General features: G+C 40.7%; 1 protein-coding gene across 1 annotated transcript in view; it reads right to left on the reverse strand.

Moving 5' to 3' along the window:
- Positions 1-643: 643 nt before the first annotated feature.
- Positions 644-20,942, reverse strand: part of KCTD16 (potassium channel tetramerization domain containing 16) — a 249,971-nt gene continuing 229,672 nt past the window's right edge. The window contains exon 2 of the mRNA XM_008691446.2: positions 644-1,098. Coding sequence (XP_008689668.1) covers positions 644-1,098 — 455 coding nt within the window. The remainder of the gene's footprint in view (positions 1,099-20,942) is intronic.

The following is a 20,942-nucleotide window of genomic DNA, read 5'->3' on the forward strand; positions in this document are numbered from 1 at the left end:
AAAGAGAGGGCTGCTGGGAGCAGGGTGTTCCCCTTAGGATGCCCAGGCCCTGAGGACATGTGCAGTGTGTGTATGTACAGACATCGCTGTGCTTGTGTTGCACAAATACTCATGCATACGGCGTCAATATAAACTGGCACATAATAGATTTGAGTGAAAAGTCATATAAATCTGCCATTTCCCCCCTTGCCCCATAAACAAAAGGGAAAAGGAAAATTAAAAAACCCAAACGTATGCCATTGGGCCAGATCTCTTTCTACCACATTCTCATTCAAAGGAGGGAGGTAGAAGATGAGAGAAAAACCCAGTTTGGGATAAAGGACTCCCAAAGCCTCTCAGCTACTCTTAGATAGCTGGCTCTCATTATACATAAGATACTCAGCACGTGGTATCCAGTTAACAAACAAACGAACAAGGAACCAAAAAGAGATATTCTTATCATTCCACATCTGGAAAGAAATCTACCCTGTGGATTTAAATGTTAAGGTGAACTAGGTAAATAGGCAGTAGTATATCAATGGGCTACTGTGTTCTAACAAACATATTGTTAGTTATTACTTTCCTTTTGAAATACGAATTTCATTAGGAGGTTTATTTCCAAATGGTGACATGATTCGTTTCTTCTCCCACCCCCGGCCCTCCCCTATAGATGATACTTCCGTAAAAGTTCAGATTGCCAAGGATGTTTTCTCTCGGGGAACCGATCTGGGATTTTGATCTTTAGGAAATCCTGGATGCATTTCTCCAGCTCTTCCTCAATTGAGAGCTTCTCCTTAACAGCTTTTTTTTTGCTGCTCATGTTCGACTCCCTGGAGCCCGAAGTCAGAGTCCGGAGCAGATCGCTTTTCCGCCGCATCTCGGACTGTTGGATCAGCTGCACAGGACCCTTCTTGATGGGACGGTCCAGAGTCTGGATGTTGGTTTGACGTGTCACAGGCCCACAGATGACAGTCTCCTGGGGAGAGCTGGCCTCAGACTGGCTGTCGCAGCTGGAGGTGGAGAGGTCGTTGCAAGATGTGCCGCTCTCCCCTTCCTTGTCACCTGTGGCGTTCTTGCAGCAGCAGTCGCAGTGGGAGGGTGACCACCTTGAAGGCTCACCTGCAAGCAAGCACAGCACCCAAGGGGTTAATACCAGCCAGCTCAGCCCGGAGGAACAGAACAGCACCTGAACACACACACACACACACACACGCGCGCGCACACACACACACAAGTGTCCACAACCATGTCTTTACAAGAAGTGGGGTGGCATGCAGGGTGGGCTGCAACATGAGTACCTAAAGCCAAGTGCACAGAAGGGAGAAAGTTCATAACGCATGCTGTGCTTCAGTCCACAGCTACTTAGTTACACCATTAACCAACACTGTCACCTTGATGGTCCCCTTACATTCTCAAAGTTTCCATTTCCTCCCCTGGGAATTGAGGATAATCACTTGCCTACTCCCTAGAGTTGCAGGGAGGATTTAGATAAATCCTTAATGCAGTAGGTAGCGCACCGTAAACTCTCAATAAATGCTACCTGATTTTACCGTGGCTGATTTGTTAAACCCGGATCCAAAGCTCCACGTTATTGCAGTCTGGTACGACAACGGAAATCTACAAGAGTCAGGGAGGGCTTACTCTGTGCCAGCCCCCATGTAAGCTCTGTGCACCCATCACCTCATGGGAGCCTCATGATAATTCTATGAGTAACTCCACTCCTAGATTCCATACAAGGAAACTAAGACCCTGAGAATTTAAGAAACTTCCCCTAGTTTGCACATTTTGTAAGGGGCAGAGCTGGGATTTGAATGCACATTTCCCAAATATCACAACCAAAGCAATTAACCATTTTTTTTTCAACTTGTCTGACTGTAAAATTCCTGCTTTTCTTTAAAAACAATGTTCAGGGTTTAACTTCTCTCTGAAGTGTCTGTTTACCTCTCCTCAGAAATATTTATCATTTTCCCCCTCTGAATTATGGTTTTGCTTTGTAAGTGCCTCTATTATTGCACAAATCACATTTTGTCATCATTCCTTTTTACTTTATTCATCTCAGCTACTCACCACGAATTCCCTGACGTGGGCCCAGTGAAGTGTCCATTGCTGTAATTCCAGCAAGTAGCTCAGAATACAGTACAGGAACTCAATAAAAGGCTGTACCTTTTTAGTAACTTTTAAGTACCTGGATTCAGCCACACTTGAACCTGGTAATATCAGGGGACTTTTAAGTTACATGATCTACTATATTATATTTAAGCCAGTGTGAGTTCTTCTCTCCCTACTCTCTTCAGTTTTGATTCACAGCACTGCATTCAGCTATTTGGAGACAGATCCATTTTTCAGATACAGTTGGTGGCTGTGCATCTGAATTACGACACAAAGCAAGTTCCTAAACATAAGTCACTTCTCCCAGCCTTCTAGCCTCTGAACATTCAGTCTTCTTAGAGTCATGAACTTGATACTATTTACTCATCAAACGTTATATGCTAGGCTATTTCATATAGTTCGTTGCACTTAAGCCATAAAAAATAAAGGAAATGAAGCTCCTTTATGATGCCAATATTGAGGACAAGGATAATGTAGTATTTTTATATGTTTAAAAGGAGACCCAATTTTGATTTTTGCTATTATCTTACTCTCATAAATAATGAATCACATTATAATAAGATCCCACTTTACTGCCACCTCTAATATGGTCAAAGTAGAGGAAACCTAGAATGGAAACTAATAGGAAAGTTATGTCCTGTCTTCTTGTAAAAGGCCTGTCATCTACATACCTAAATGATTTAAATATATATAGAAACATATATTTTCCAGAGGGAGTAAAAAAAAGTCCCTTGTAAATCGCAACTCCAAAATTATCTCTAAAGTATACCCACTCTTTCAAAACACTTTGTAAAATGTGACTGAATCATCATTGTATTTATATACCCATTAAATGAAAGGCAACAATCCAATTAGCCAAAAGGAATCACCACAGCAATAATGTCCTACTTATCCCAGGCTATTACCAATAAATATCTTCCATGCATCAGGGAAACTGCTCAACATGCACCAGCTGCTGACTGGAAATACCAGCAATAGGAAATGTTTTGTCTGCCAGCCCCGATTCTGAGGGAATCATTTTTCTCCTGAAGGCAGAATCTGCCTCTACCTCTCCAAACCCAGCCGTTCCTAGACTAATAGGACTCGATGGAGAAATGGTTCCAATGCATTGGGTCGAAACAAGGAAATCATATCAACCCAGACCTGATCTACAATGATCCTTTATGAGAAAAGTTCAGAAACTGATCTAAGCCTTAAAAAAAAAAAGGAGAGGAAAGAGGAGACAGACATAAAGGAGAAGAAGAAATATGTGCTGAGATATGCCTGCCCATTATCTTAAAACAAGATGATGAACTATTTTGGCAGTAAACCCTGTTGAACCAGTAGAAATGCAAGTCTGTAACTTTCTCCCCAAGTTACCTTACCCACGGTAAAGAGAAACCTAACGCTTTCCTAAAAGGCAATTTAACAACACAAACACCATCACGGGAGGGAGCCCTGCATGTTTATGTGGAAAACTACACACAACCCTCCACTGCATGTCCAAGCCAAGAACCCAGAGCGGATACAGCTACCTTCCCTGAACTGCTAGGATGATCATGAATTTAAATGTCAGCTGGGATCCTCCAGCTTCCAGGCAAATAGAAATATTACTTTCTACTTGTACTCTAGGAGCTATCACTATTAAAAGGAAATCGAACAACTTAATTTTAGTGGAGCCTATTATACTACCACATGTTTCAATATTTTATGAGAACATTTGAATGTTTTAACATTTTCGGCAAGACAATTCATAAGAAGGCTTCTGAAGTCCATATATTAGACTGAAATCAAGGAAAAAATGGTATGAATGCAGCTGAAGGTCCTGTGTGAACAGTCATCATGAAATTTAAAAACAGTCAAATGTGAGAAGGTAACTACTCTGTTTCTTTGTGGGAAGCACTGTCTCATTATCCCCTTCCCAAGAACTTAACCAGAGCAGAGATTTTAAACCACAACAGAGAAGTAATGTGTGTGAGCAGTGGACCCATTGCCCTTGCAGCCCCACTAACATGTGCTCACCAGTCCTGGCAGATGTGGAAGGATCTGTGAAAAGTCAATTCTGTAACTCAAGGTATTCTAGAATCCCCCCAATTATAGCAAATTATGATCTCATAAATACCTTGTTACTTCAAATTACAATATAACTTTGCTCCCATCAGCTGAGGTTTCAATACAGGCTGAAATAATTCTCTCCATTTGAAGAAAAAATAGGTTACAACTGATTAGCCAGCTATAGGAAGAAAACCATTTCATCCCAAGAAAAGCCTGATTTATTGATATTAAAAAGGCAAAAAAAAAAAAAACTCTTTTGAGGGATTTATTAATGGGCTTATGGTCAAAAAGCACAATAGCTCTACTTGATTTTTAAATTTTTAAATAAACCATTGCTTAATTTGTTGGATATTGCATCATTTTTGGTGCCTGGCACATAGAGGTTTGATAAGTGCTGAATGAACGAATTCAACACATGTGTTGAATTGTATCAAGATCATAACGTAGCAGCACAGATTGCAGGCTCCAGAATCAGGCCCCACAATTTGTCAGTTTGGATAAATTATTTCACCTCCCTGAGCCTTAATTTCCTCATCTAAAAAATAAGGCTAATAATAGTATCTCCCTCACAAAGGCTTTAGAAAAATGAAATGAGACAATTAATGTGAAGGTGTTTCATGGTTTGAAGCACCCAATAAGTGTTCCATTCATTCATACTGATTTGCTCTACCAAAAGCCAGGCACTAACCTACATAAACAACACAAAGGAGGAGCTTGTTAGATAGGATTGGTACGTTTCTCCCAGTATGCTCTCCGACCAATTCTTAGGTCTGGCTGGAACATCATGTGAGGAAGGACACTGATGCTGACACTGAACTCATCGAGAAAATGTATAATGACATTTAGTAATGTCTGGATTTGCTATGGGAGTGGAGAGTAACCACAAGCATGTGCAGTGTCTGGCACATAGTATGTAACCAGGGTACAGTTTTGGAAAGAAGTTTCCTTTACTGTACACTGCTTACAATTTCACAAATGGATGAGCCTTCTGAAATAAGAATTTGCTTGAAGACACATAAAATAAATTTAAACCCAGAGCCAGGAGTAATCTGCATTTTGGATTAAAGGGGGGAGAAGCAGGACCCTCAATCGCCCTAAGTGCTTAAAGTTCAAATCTTCCAACATTTTACAACTTCGAAAAACTGAGGACCAATCAGGCAAGTTGTATGATTGTACGTGGCCCCTTTTGACTACAGCCCTAACTGCAGAACTCCTTACTGATAAAGAAGGAATGAAAGGGAAAGACTACAGAATATTTCTTCCCTATGAAAAATTCAAACTGAGCCCAGTGAAACATGACTTAGCAAACTCACAAAGTGCTTATGCATTTTTAAAAGACGCAGCTCTGCAATCTACCCACACTTCAAATTCTCCACCTGCTAATGGTTGTGAACACAAAGCACATCATTTACAGCAACAGCTGGGAAAACTGCTTTCCCCTGTCTTCTCTGTCAATGATGTAGGAGCCTGCCAGTCTGGGAGCTAGGTGGCCAGATCTAATTTATTGAGGCTGCTGAAAGACTTTCTTGGTATCCCAGTTGAAAAGTCAATAATGGTCAAATTGATGTTTTTATAATTCTGCTAACCTTGGAGAAGATATTTCATAGTAGAGACTGGGAATAGGCAGGCTGTGCAAGCTTCTGAGAAAAATACATTTTCCAGCTTGATAATCATCCTTTCTAGCTTCCTCTTCCACTCATGGACATTTGGCCTTGGATGGGCCCAGCTGGGGCTCCTCATTAAGAGGTGGCAGATTTGGGTAAGAGCAGACAGTTAAATCATTCATGCATCAGTCAGGGCCAGTCAAGAAAACAGGCATTGCACCTGTAATCTTCATAGGGAGAACTGAATATAAGGAATTGTTAAAACAGGTACTGGACCAGTAAAAGAGATGCAAAAAGAGAGCACTGAAGAGACAACTATCGTGACTGCAGGAGGCAGCTACCACATTTAGCACTGGGGAGACAAACTGAAGACGGGTTTATCAGAACCTGGAAGCTTGTAAAAGCCACCCTGTGGAGGTGGCACCCAAGCATCTGAGGAGGGCATGTTTCCTGCCGGTCCTGGTATCTCTGAACGGCCTGGCTCTGCAGGGTATGGAACAAAACAAAATCACGAACTGGGACCAATTGCTTCTGATAATAAAATAAAGAAAGAAAACCTGGGTTGATGCTGATGAGCAGAGAGCTGACAAGCAGTCCCTCCTCTGCTCCTGTCCTACAGCCTTCCTCTCACAACCCCTATGACAGCACAGAACCCAAGGGGAAGCCAGCTGGGCAAATGCAAAGTGTGGCTAGCTGAATCCCAGTCCCAGCATCACAAGTCAGAATCGAGAAGTGGGTTTGGGGCTAAGAGACAACAGCTTAATATGTGTACGCTGACCCTGCCAGGGATGGGAAAGAAAAGAAAGACAGTTCTTGACCTGCTAGAATATGTGCTCAAACACAGGAGTCGGGAAATGGAAACAACAGAAAACTATCACAGAGTTCAGTTCCTGCCCTGCTGCCCTTTCTTACACCTTAGGGTTTTGTATTTGCTCTCCCTCTGCCTCGAACACTTAGTTTCCGATTTTCACCTGTTTAGTTCTGTTTTGTCCTCCAATGCTCAGCTTAGACAACACTTTCTCAAAGCAGCATCACCTCTATCCCCCAACCCGATCGGACCCAGTCCCACCCTCCAGCCCACCTCTTCTGCATCACCACCATGTGTAATAATGTCTGTTTTCCCACACCTGACTGTAAGGCCCATGTTTGCTCCCTTCTGGCACACTCCAGGCCACATACAGACCAAGGTTTCAGGGCACATTGTAGTAGATGCATGACAAATGAATGGGAGAGGAAATGGATGATGGTACAGAAAACAAATTTTGGTTTAGGGTGTGTGAAAGAGACAGTAAACCTTCCACACACACACAAAGGGATGAGAAAATCTGACATGCAAAGGTAATTAAAGTGGAAAATATTTAGGTATACTCCTAGGCATGTGACAACAATGTGCTGACCAGCAGAGGTAACAGCAAGATCCAGAAGCATATCCAGAATTTAATCAATGGATGTACGTGCTTGTGTGTGTACACACATATATAATTTTTTAATTGATCATCATTTATTGATTTAAAAAATCCTTAAAGGCATTACACAACTTCAGTAAAAATTAACTTTCCTAACCACTCAACCATGGTCTCTATTCATATCATTTTCCAATTTGGTGATACTCAATCATACCCTCCTGGGTCAGGATTTTCACTTGTGGGGTTTCCCTCTGAATAAAGCAATGTGATGGTTTGCGTAAGGCAGGAAATCCTGAATTCTGAGTTCCTGGCCTATTGCCGTGCTCTTCCAATGTTCCTGGATGATACACATATCTCATTTTCCAGGTGCTTTTTGCCCTTTCTTCCTTTCTTTCTCCCTACTGTATTTCCTCCTCCTGGTCTCAGCATTTCTCCGTTAAGATCCTACTTAGTTACTCCTGCCCCCAAAGTCTTCATTTCCCTGTTTCATAGGCAAGTCCCACAGCCCATCCTCATCCCTTTTCCCACCCTGGCCTCCAGCCTGGCCACTCCCTCTAACATTTTTCTTTACTTATTTTTCATAAGCTTGAACTAGGCGCACTAACAACTCACCCTATAACTCCCCTCAATCAACATCTGAGGGTCTTTTGTCTCTTAGAATGAAATGTATATGTCATTATTATAGGGTTTGTTTGTCCCCTTTTCCAGTAGAAACAGCCTTTTCCTCCCATTTGGAACTACCTCTTCCTAACTCCACTTGGTCCTGAAGGGACTGTCACCCACGCTGCCATGGCTAGCCACAAGGGGAGGACATCTGACCCATATCTGAACTTCCCATGTCCCAACCGTGGGACCCAAGTTGTGTGAATCAGAGTCTTCACTGAAACCGTCCACTAGAGTTTATGGATAATATATGTTCTATGATGTGGGATGTTGCCAAGCCAGGGGGATGTGAGTTCACTGGCCATCTTTCCTACAGGTTGGCAAGAGGACATTCATGCACAAAGAAGCCAAGCAAGACAGGCAGAGCAGAACGTAGTCAAGAGACAGAACCCTGCTGTGTCTGTGTTGTCTCAAGTTGGCCCCATTCCTGGGCTTATAATTTCATATGCCAGAAATTTTGCTTAATCTAGTGTGAGTTAGTTTTGTCTTAAATATGGTAAGCATCTTGAACACAACATCACATTCATATAAACACTGAATGTCTGTCTAATTTACCTTTGTCCTCTTCTGAGCGCTTGCATAACTCTAGCACTAATGTTGGCCAGTTCTTTAGGGGCAAGTGCTCCCACATGGCTAAACTACTTTATAGGTAACTAGTTTCTTCTAGGGAATGGTACCTCTTCACTACACTAGTTCCAACAAAGTTGACTAACACTCTCAGGAGACATACTCAGGCTCTCCTGCCACCTGTTGTACACAGTCATTCTGGGAGTGGATAACAGCTATACCTCCAACACCAGAAACTTAGCATAATAATAATAGATATAATTAGATATAATTTATTGAGGGCCCCCTTTGTGCTGATTATTGTGCTCAGCACCATATATAATCTTCAGAATATTATATGAGGTGGATGTTCTTTCCTTTTTACAGAAGAGGAGATTGTAGGTCAAAGTGGTTAATTACCTGATCCCGTTACAGACTGGATCAGTGACAGAGAATTCCAGTTCAGGTCTTTTTTTTTTTTTTTTAAGATTTTTATTTATTTATTTGACATAGAGACAGCCAGTGAGAGAGGGAACACAAGCAGGGGGAGTGGAGAGGAAGAAGCAGGCACCCAGCGGAGGAGCCTGATGTGGGGCTCGATCCCAGAACGCTGGGATCACGCCCTGAGCCAAAGGCAGATGCTTAATGACTGCACTACCCAGGCGCCCCTCCAGTTCAGATCTTTTAATACAAAGCGTCTGCTGGGTTTTTTTTGGGGGGGGGGCACATATTCAATGCCACGAGAGTTTTCTACCAGAGATATTAAAAATTCTAATAGACCCACAGGGTGAAAGTGTTGACTTTAAGACATGATAGTCCCAGTGATTCCAGCACTTCAGTCACTTTCAGAAGTAATCAGCTAACTAACAACTTGAAAATCCATAGGACTGTTACCATTATATAAGAGCTCTTAGTTCTGTTCCCCAAGCTGCCTGGAAAGAACGGAAAGCAGTGAAATGAAGGAGGAAGTGTCATGGGTGCCCTTCCTGACGTGTGGGCATGCTACCTCCCTCCATCACGCCTCAGTGCTACCACAGCTGCCCTGGTAGCAGTTGGCAGTATTTGAAGTATGCATTCAATTCATACAGGAAAAAAAGCCCTTTGCCAGTTAATTAAGATATAACAGTTACTAATACTGCTTAGTGAATTTTAAACAGCCAACCAATAATGTGATACCTCCTCAAACAGGGAAAAATCAAAACACAATAACCTATGGTTTATCATCAAATGCAAACCTAAACGTCTATTGATCCTCCTGGTAGAATTAAAAAAAAAAAAAAAAAGCCAAATTAACCCAGCGAAGTTTACACGCTAGAGAACCCTGTGAATTTATGAGAATCACAGATAACATAAAAGTGTCTTAAAAACATTTATAAGTCATAAACTACTTCAAAGGGAGTTAGGTTGACTAGAAAACCTTGGACGATGAGAAGCACATCCAGCCATGAGAAGGACCACCTGGATGATGGTGCAGAGCTCACTGCGGGCAGGCAGAACCTTAGGGTGTGACACCCGGAAAAGACCTCAGAGGCCTCTGAGCACCCTTGCTTTATAATACTGAGGAGAAAGAAAGGGGCCTAATAGTAAGCATCAGAGCTGAACTCCAAGTCTGGAGCCCTGATTGGGACCTTGCCAGAGACACAGCTCAGAAGGCGTGGAGCTCTATGGACAAAAATTACGCCCAACTGGAGAGGGTTTCATATCTGGACAATCTTTCATCTGGAGTGGGGAAACTCACAGGAAGAGTCCACTGTTGAGTACAGCAAGATAAGCACAAGACAGAAGAGTCTGGAGAAACCAGATTCCTACCATATGATCACATGCTTAATGGTGAGATACAGAGAGAGAAACGTTAAAGAAAGAAATGGTGAGAGACACAGAGAGACAGAGACAGCAACTAAGGAGGAGGGAGCATGAGTGGTACCTCTGCCTGATGATAACGCTAACCTATGTTTGCACCTAACCCTAAGCCACACACAGGGCCTGGCACTTTACCTGCACCATCTCCCTGAACCATCACAACCAGTGAAGAGAGGTAAGGAATTCCAACACCTAATTCCTACCTCCTGAGTAGGAGGCTCAGTGGGATCACACTTCCTCAGCTTTCAGGAAGATTCACATTTCACCAGAGAGATTTACTCAGAGTCAACATCTCAAAGGCCTTATTTTAAAATGCAAGTACCCACTGTGTAAGAACAAGTCTGACACCTCAGTGTGAATTAGTTTATCACAATGCTTGGACTTGACAGAGGAAGCCTAGGAATTCACAAATGGCATCAGTGAAAAATGAGAATGTACCACATGTCATGGGCAATACTAAGTGCTTTACAAATATCTTATTCTAACAATGCTCTAAGGCGGGGTTTCCCATTATTGACATTTGGGATGCATAATTCTTTGCTCTGGGTGCTGTCCTGTGCATTGTAGGATGTGTATCAGCAGGCCAACCCTGGCCTCTATCACTACTCTCTACTCCCTTCTTCAGTCAAGACAACTAAAAACCTCTCTGGGTATTGCCAAATGTCCTCCAGGCAGCAAAATCACCTCCAGTTGAGAACTGCTGTTCTAAGGTAAATAGTATTCCTATTTTATGATGAGGAAACTGAATTCCACAAAATTTGACTAATTTGCCCCTAAATCACAAAGTTAGTAAAAGGTGGAACTAGGATTTGATTTTTGGTAGATTGGACTCCAAGACTATTACCTGTTCCATTGTTATACTCTGATGCTCCTGAGAACACTGCCTTTCTGAAAGGAGCTTATTGGGCAAAAACAACCCTTCCATTCACAATAAGTTTCAAAAGAAGCCAAGTGAAAGGAAGGAAGAAAACTGAGTTGCCCTTTTTACCTTTCATAAAATGGAAAAAACATTTCATCTTCACCAGGCTAACTTCAGATAACAGAATAAGATTTACACAATTTAGCAGCTCTGCCTGAACATGTTATCTCTGCTAATTGGCCACTGGTTCATTACTATTCTTTTCATTAGGATTTCAAAATGGGACAATGGTGGCTCTACCCAAAGACTTTTCCCACACAGCCGCAGCTTATATTAATAATCATGTAATGATAAGAAACAAAGTTAAATTGAGCGTTTACTACATTCCAAGTGTTGTTCTGTACTTTCCTTTCAGAATCTCACTTGAGATTTATAACACCCCTATGCAGTAGGCTCTACTGTTATTCACATTTTATAGAAGGGCTAACTGAGGGACACAGCTGGTAAACAACCAACCTCAAGTCTCTAAGAGACAAGCTGAGCTGCAGGCCTGGAATTTCCATAAGAGGTCAGGCAATAATTAAAACCTTGTGGTTCAGAACTTGGGCTTTAGAATCAAAAACACTGGAATGGGGCACAACTCTGCTGGTGACTTGCAGTTTCCCCATCTAAAAATGTTAGAAATAACAATACTTCTCTGGTAGGAGGGTGAGAATTAAATGCTATTTGTTCACAGCGTGCCTGCAGTGCCTAGAATATATTCAATGCCCATTGAATAATGGGTTGTGTTTTGTTTTTTTTTTAAGATAACTGATTACTTTGATACCCAAATTGGCAATGTTGATAGTAGTTACAGTCGTGAAGTATTTAAAAGGTAATTTCAATAATGATAACTTGACAGGTAACTTCTTATTTCTTCTGCTTTTCTTCGTCTTCCTATTACTTAACCCAGATCTCTACTTTCTAGTCTCATTATGGGCCGTTTACCAAAGCATTGATCCCATTTGCACAGATTGATAATATTTAGGAAAACATATAGCTGAAGAACAAAACATTAGTAGATAAGTTCCCCTCCCCTTGGCTCTGGGGCAAGAATTGTCATATGTCACCTGCAGTGGCTCTAAGGACAGTAAGAATTCCTGAAAGGGTAAATTCCTGAAAGAGGATAAAACAGTGATGATAGTTCACTGTTACACCTTTATATATGATTTTCCTATTTCTTTTTTTAAGATTTTATTTATTTATTAGAGAGAGAGTGTGTGTGAAAGAGAGAAAGAGAGCACATGAGCAGGGGGAGGGGAAGAGGGAAAGGGAGAAAGAATATCAAATAGACTCCCCACTGAATGTGGAACCCAACCTTGGGCCTTGAGCTGGAATCAACAGCCCAATGCTCAACTAACTGAGCCACCCAGGCACCCCTTCCTGTTTTTCTTAAGTCATAGTACTTACATACAAATGCATAACCTCATAAAATTGCCCAACTCACTCTCCTCTGTTGGGGAGAAACTTCCTTCAATCACAGAGCCCACCCAAATAAAAAAAAAAAAGTCATGGAGCCCACCATTACCTCCATGGTTAATTCACTTAAAACAGTCTTTGAAGTGGCTTAACATGCATACCCAATATAAATGAAAGCAAAGGAGTGCTACCCAACATAAATTGGCACTACTGACTTTCAGACAGCAAAGGATGGAAAACAATTCTCCCTCTGATAATCACAGGGAAGTTAGACTGAAAGAGATCTGAATTCTACATTTCTTGGTCTCTGATTATTAAAGATATTCCCTTCTCTTAATTGATTATTAGATTCCTAGTGACACATTATTAATTGTTTACATTTGGAAAGTGGCTGGGAAAGAGCTTTTAAAAAAGAGAACCAAAAGAGGGGCACCTGGGTGACACAGTTAGTTAAGCCTCTGACTTGGTTTTGGTTCAGGTCATGATCTCAGGGTCCTGAGATTGAGCCCCCCATGGGGCTCTCCACTTAGTGCAAAGTCTGCTTAAGTTTCCCTATCTCTCTGCCTTTTCAAATAAATGACAGAGAGTGAAAGAGAGAGAGAGAGCATGAGAGAGCCGGCTTGAGTGAGGGAGAGGGCGGGGGAGGGATGGAGAAGCATCCCCCTGAAGGGGAACTCAATCCCAGGACCCCAAGATCATGACCTGAGCCAAAGGCAGATGCTTAACCAACAGAGCCAACCAGGCGCCCTAATAAATAAATCTTTTAAAAAAAAGAAAAGCAAGAGAACCAAAAGAGTGGTATAAGAGTCCAATTTCATTTTCTTCATGTGGTTATCCAGGTTCCATAGTACCATTTATTGAAGAAACTATCCTTCCTCATGGAGTACTCTTGGCTCCCTTGTCAAATGTTAGTTGACCATATATATGTGAGGGTTTATTTCTGGGCTCTTGATTCTCTTCTACTGAACTCTGAGTCTATTTTTATGCCAATACCATACTGTTTTGATTTCTATTGCTTTGTAGTGCAGTTTGAGGTCAGAAAGCCTTGTTCTTCTTTCTCAGGATTGCTTTGGCTATTCAAGATCTTTTGTGGCTTTATACAAATTTTAGGATTTTTCTTTCTTTTTTTATTTTAATTTTTATTTATTATTATTTTTTAAGTAAACTCTACACCCAACGTGGGGGTTGAACTTACAACCCCAAGATCAAGAGTTGCATGTTCCACCAACTAAGCCAGCCTGGCGTCCTGGATTTTTCTTTCTATTTCTGTGCAAAATGCCATTGGAATTTTGACAGGGATTGCCTTAACTCAAAATGGATTAAAGACTTAAACATAAACCCTGAAACCATAAAACTCCGAGAAGAAAACATAGGGGAAAATCTCCTTGACAACTGGTCTTGGTAATGATTTTTTGAATATGACACCAAAAGCACAAACAGCAAAAGCAAAAATCAATAAGTGGGACTATATCAAACTAAGAAGCTTCTGTACAGCAAAAGAAACAATCAGCAAAATGAAAAGGCAACTTATGGAATGGGAGCAAGTGTCTGCAAACCAAGTATCTGATAAACAGTTAACATCCAAAATATATAAAGAACTCCTATAACTCAATAACAAAAAAAAATCTGATCAAAAAATTGGCAGACAAGGTGAACAGACATTTTTCCAAAGAATATACACAAAAGGCCAGCAGGTACATGAAAAGGTGCCAGGATGAGGAAAAGTTTGGGAATTGGGGGAGAGGAGGTTAAAAGTAACAAGTTAAATCTGGGAATTCTTTTTTTTTTTTTTTAAGATTTTATTTATTTATTTGACACAGAGAGACAGCCAGCGAGAGAGGGAACACAAGCAGGGGAAGTGGGAGAGGAAGAAGCAGGCTTCCAGCGGAGGAGCCTGATGTGGGGCTCAATCCCATAACGCTGGGATCACGCCCTGAGCTGAAGGCAGACGCTCAATGACTGAGCCACCCAGGCGCCCCTAAATCTGGGAATTCTTATGGGCCTCTAGAAGATCCAAATGGATAAAGTCTGATCTCTCTCCTCACAAACACTATTTCAAATTCCATTTTTCCCCCATACTTCTCTAATTCCATAAAGATGTCTTTGTTTCAACACTTCTGTGTGACTTGCCCACATCCATACAGTTGTACCGAGTAGCATGGTGTAAAACAGAAAAGTGACCTCAGTAATATGAATATAAGTTATCTTACATTTTTTATAAGACATTCAATTTTACTCTTGTGTTATTCTTGTCTTTCATTAAACTATAAGTTCCTGGAAAGTAAGTTCCCATTTGAAAGAGAATTTCTATCTGAAAATTATGCTCATTCCACTTTGACAAAGATTTGAGAGGAGTCATGACTTAGCAGGAGATAAGAAATTATGAAACCTATTATTTGTACAATACTTAATAGATTATAGAACCATTTTCATTCATTATACCTCTTTTGATCCTTGCATTTATTCAATCAGCATTCGACTAATATTTGATGGGTCTCTGCTAGACACTGTGTAGGCAATGGGTTCAGACCTAGCCACAGGGATTTACATTCTGCTAAGAAAGAGAAACTCTAATCAAGTAAACCATAATAAAATTTCAGATAGAGCTGAGGGCTGCAAAGAAACTAAGACAGGATAATATGATGCAGAGAGTTGGGGTGAGAGGGTTGTAATCAATAGATGGAGTAGTCAGTTGGCATCTCCAGAAAAGGTAACATTTAAGCAGAGATCCAATGTCCAAAAGAAGCCAGCCTGTGAAGATCATGTAGAAGTCATTACAGGCAAAAGGAACTTCAAATGCAAAGGTCCTGAGACAGGAATAAGATGGAATGCAGAGAACAGAAAGAAAGTCTGCAGGGCTTGAATGTGCTGAAAGAGGAGGAGGTGTAGAAAATGAGGTTAGAGAGCCGGACAGGGGCCAAATCCACTAGGACTGCAAAGGCTACAATCAAGAATTAGGGTTTTATACCAGGGCATTAAGACGGATGGGTTTTTGTTTTGTTTTGAAAGATTTTATTTATTTATTTATTTATTTATTTGAGAAACAGAGTGAGCAAGAGAGAGCCCACGAACAGGGGCAGAGGTAGAGGGAGAAGCAGGCTTCCCACTGAGCAGACAGCCCAACTCAGGGCTCGATCATGACTTGAGCCAAAGGCAGATTGGCTTAGGCCCACCCAGGTGGCCTAAGACGGATGGTTTTAACACAGGAATTTCATGACTTTAATTTGTCTTTATTACATGCTTACCCTTGCTGCTCCCTAGAGGGCGGATTGTTGGTGAGCAAGAATGGAGGCAGGGAAGCCAGTTAGGCTATTGCAGAGTCCAGGCAAAAGATATGGTGACTTCCAGGAGTAGAGCTGGACAGCAGGTACTCTACGAGATATATCTCCTTATTCCCACTTTATAGATGAGAAAAGCAAGGCTCGGGAAAGTAAAAGATTTGTCTGAGCTGGGTATAAGAGCAGAGAATTTTTCTGTTATAAATTCAGTTCTTACCCATTATGCCATGGTTGTGTCAGTGGTGAAGACATCCCAATACACAGATTATTGAAATCTTCCACAAGCGATCTGTTTTTGACAGAAGATGTTCTGTCTCTAGTCCTATCCTGTATATCAGAAGACTTCCTTGGTTAGTCCTTCAGCTGATCTGCACCTGCTGGGGTTATTTGATTGACTTCACAAACTGGGAGCCTGGAGTTTAATTCTACAATCAGGAATCATTATATTGTTTGTAAACAATGACAGACTATGATAAATATGCATTCTGGTTAATTACTTCCTTCCCATGTGTCGTCTTCACTTTCTCATTTCCATCATCCTGTCACATCTGAGTACCTGATCGTGCGTTCCCTACCACAGGCAGAGAAAGAATAGCTGCAAACACATCGAAATGCAAGAAGACAGCCCCATATTCTTTGGGTTGTCAGAAACAGAAGCCAAACCTGAAGTTCAAACGCCAATGAAAATTAACAGATTTCAACATGTTCAGCTTTATATTATTCCTTTGGTTTGTGCATTTTTATTCAAGAAACAGGGTTCCTAATAAATTTCCATTACATCCCAGCCCATGAAGCTGGATTAGTAAAGAAACAGTAAACCAAATTGCATTAGGGTCTAAGGCATTTGGTGTCTTTCATTTTTCTTTTTTTTTTTCTTTTTTCTTCTTTTTTTTAACAGCAGGACCAAGTGGTAGTTAGTAAACATTTTAGGACAGGGTTCCTTTATCTACAGAATAACAGCCTCTGCAGCAGAATTCTTGGAACAAAGGAAGAAGTCTCCATATGGTTTATTAAATACCAACAATTCACATATGGTACAGTATAGGTGCTGTATAAATCAAGCGGCAGTTTCACATGGCGGTGAAGAGCTTGGGCTGTGACATCAGACAAATCCCAGTACGAATTACACTTCTACTTACCATTTGTGTGACTTGTGCAAGTGCCAAACCTCAGTTTGCTCACCTGTAAAACGGGAGCAATGGCAGTACTTGCTTCACGCAGTTGAGAAATAAATGCAAAGCACTTTGCTTGGTGTTTGGCTCCTGACCTAAACATATTTGTCATTGTTGTTACCAGTTATTATTATTATTACAGATAATATATTAGTAGTATATATTACTAACTATAATTAATAACTACCACCCTATTATTACTAATTATTATAGACTATTCCTTAATCTGCTCCTCTCATGTAAAGAGAATGAATTATACGTACAATATGAGTTTTCTTTACCCATCAATGGGGCTGACCCTTGACCTAGTCCTATTCTACTGAATAGAAGTTCCACTGAACAGCCCCACAGGTGAGAAGATAGCTGGCCTACATTTCAGGATACAGTGAAGGCCTTGAGTAAAGGTGCCTCTGTTACATGGGCAGGTGGCATACTACACTAGTTACAGTATGAGACTTGTGTCACAGGCCCTGATCTAATACCAGAGAGTTATATAACTTGGCCAAATTCCTAAAATCCCTGTATTTTTCTCATTCCTAATTTTGACAGTATTATTACCCCACTTACACCTTGCTAAGTTCTATCAAATGAGAATATTCATGAATATATTTTAAAAATTATAATAATATCACAGCATATAAATTTGAGGTAGAATTTGTATCTTTGGTATTACCATGATTCTCATTGTCAGTCTTTAGGTTGGTCTCATTGGCACTGGATTATTCTCCTTAGCAGGACAGAGGAAATTCTTGACCTGGTATTTGAGTCTCTCTTTAATCTAGTCTCCTTCCACTGCCCATATTTACTCCTTAGTGTTTGTACATTAGCTTTCTTGCCTCATTAATGACTCAGACTGTCCCACTGCCTGGATAATTCATCAGTGAACAGACAGCTTAGATGTACTTCTCCAGAACGTTTTCTGATTTCTACCATACCCAACCCCGGTGGCCCCAGAATTCAAGTTACTGACCTCTCTTCTGCTCCCCCACCTTTCACCTGGGCACATCTCTCTTTCACTTGCACTTACAGCAGTGTGTTGTACTCTGTGAATGGATCCTACCTCAAGCTCAAGGGCCCTCACCAGCAGGGGCCATGTTCATTCATCTTCTAACGACCATGGAAGAGCAAAATATTTGGCATATAAGGGTCACCCCACCCTGGTCACTTGAGTGAGCAAATAAATGAACGCCTTTTCATCAATGAGGCTATGTGACCACAGATTCATCACACATTTATTACATTTATTTATTTTTTACTTTTTATTTTTTTAATCATGTTCAATTAGCCAGCATATAATGCATCATTAGTTTTTGATGTAGTGTTCAATGATTCATTAGTTGTGTATAATACCCAGTGCTCATCACCACACATGCCCTCCTTAATACACATCACCCAGTTACCCCATCCCTCCCACCCCTCTCCCTTATGTAACCCTCAGTTTGGTTCCCAGACTCCAGAGTCTCTCATGGTTTGGCTCCCTCTTGGATTTCTTCCCATTAGTTTTCCCTCCCTTCCCCTACGGTCCTTCATGCTATTGCTTATCTTCCACATATGAGTAAAACCATATGATAACTGTCTTTCTCTGCTTGATTTATTATATTTAAATACATATATTGTGGCGATCATCACCTTTTCATTACAAGTTTGTACTTCATGTTAGCATAGCCTCATTTGCTTTCTCAACTACGTCACTCGAAGCTTAAACTTCTTTTCATCTATAGTTACATGCATTTTATTCAGAAAATTTCTGTATTCTCCTCTCAGATCTTTAGAGACCACTTATGAATAAAAACAGTTTGTATAGCATAAGGTGTAAGAGAATGTTGAGGGAAAGACAATTTTAAAGAGTCAGGCTTTTCAAATATTCATCTTTACAGTCATTGCAAGAGGTTGATTTTCTTGTTTGTTTTTACATCCGCCAGGAAAAAAAAGATGTGGTGTAGTCTCAAAGACAGTGTTGCCAACATGAATTCAAATGCCTAGATCTACCCAGCTAAAAATGTATCACTCAAAAATACATTCCCCAGTTAAATGAAATCATTGCATCATGCATTAAAGAAAATGAGTAGTAAGCCTGAGACCACGGCAATTTACCTTTCTCAACTGAATGAAAAATAGGTAAAAGAAGTTTGATACTCAAATTGCACTATAATATGCCCCTAATGAGTCTAGTCTGTGTGTGTGTGTGCGTGTGTGTGTATGTGTGTGTGTGTGTGTGTGCGCGCAGGGGAAGGAAATGACTGGAGAGGAACAAAGTGACAGAGCAAGTCAGAGAGAAAAAAAAGTACATATTGAGTTGAGAGGCAGGTTGTGTTTTCAGTTATAGTTAATTTCAGTTAAAAGCATGTAGATATTTTCCTTTAAGCTAAAATGTTAGCATTAAAGGGAAAAAAGCAGTACATTATTCTCATGCTACCCCTCTTGTTCAAAACCACAACAAATTATATCTTTTCTTTGTGTGTGGGAAGAGAAATATATAAATAACTTAAAATAATGAAAAAATATATATAAGGAATTTAAAATGGTGAATGTATATGAAGAATTCTACGTGCTTTTTCATTTTTTTTCACTACATGCTCTGTTTATTTAGATGAGTTTCAAAATTGCAACATTTGCTCTGTCCTGAAGGGACAAGACAAGTACCACCATCATCACCATTAATTAAAATATGAATAAACATAGATAATATTAGAAACTATCTATAGTTATTATTGAAGAATAAGTATAAAGCAGCCTGAAATACCATCTAAAAAAGCTTTCTTCAATCTCCTTGTATCAGATGGAAAGCATTGGTCTTTTATCATGTCTTGCAAACGTATATGTGCCTTTTTAGTTATACCTCTAGGTATAACAGTTTAAGTTCTACAATCACAATCATGTTCTTATTGCTTGAAGATGACATGTGTACTATATATATACTGCTGTGGGTAGAAGATCATGCAAGGCTGGTACAATTTGAAAATGGCATACTATGAGACATGCAATGGCTAGCAGTTTATCTCTGAATCAAGTTGACATTTTTAACACATGTAAACACTTTAACACTGTGCAGAGGGTTCCCTTCTGTGATGCTGTTAAAGGAGAATCAGGCATGAATCGAGGGCACCAACACAACTGTACATGGAGAACTGCACCAATATTCAGGCATTCTCAGACTTATTCACTCCCAATTTATAGAAGTCCCTTTCTTAAAAACCATAGGCTCTGAAAGCCTCCACTTCAGTGTTTAATTGCTCTCTTTCAACACTGCTAGTCCTGCCTAGAAACAGTCTTTCTCCTTCCTTCACCTTGCTATTAACCTTTCAGACTGCTACAATCCCTTGCTCCCCCACTAAACCATCAGGGTCAACCCATCCTCCCAGTTCAATTCTCTCCATCACACTACTGGTTCAATTAATCCTGCGTGATGTCATTGCTCAGCCAGAGGGATCACAGCAGCTGGGGCTTGCCCCAGGGCCCCACACCAAACTCATTCATTCTCTGACTCTTCCCTTCTCTTGGTCTCTAAATTATCTGCCACTATGATCTCTACCACAGCAAGAGAATACTCTAATATCTAGTAAAATTAGGTACTACTGCAGAAATTGAATGTGCCTCCCTCTTGTCATATGTTGCTGGGGAACCACTTTGAGTAAGCCATTTAAGTAGAGAAATGTATTCTGGCTAAACAAGGAGGAAGAGTCTCACTTTCAAGGGAAGTAAGTCATGTAGAAGCAAAAGAAAGTTAGATGAGACTCCCCACTTGCCTCTCTCCCATCTGCTCCAGACTCAGAGGTGTGCACACTCCTTAATGGTGCCATGCTGAAGGAAAGGAGGAAGGATCTGCTACAACTCACAGGAAAAAGCTGCGGGAAGGGCCACCCCAGACAGCAGGTAGCCTGTGACCTCTTGGGGCCTTCCAGAACACAAAAGCTTACAGCAATCATCCCAAAGCTTAAGACCGCTGATATGCTTTAGAATGTAAAGCTCCATGA

The sequence above is a fragment of the Ursus maritimus genome, unplaced genomic scaffold (genome assembly GCF_017311325.1).
Source record: "Ursus maritimus isolate PB19 unplaced genomic scaffold, ASM1731132v1 scaffold_5, whole genome shotgun sequence".
Lineage (NCBI taxonomy): Eukaryota > Metazoa > Chordata > Mammalia > Carnivora > Ursidae > Ursus > Ursus maritimus.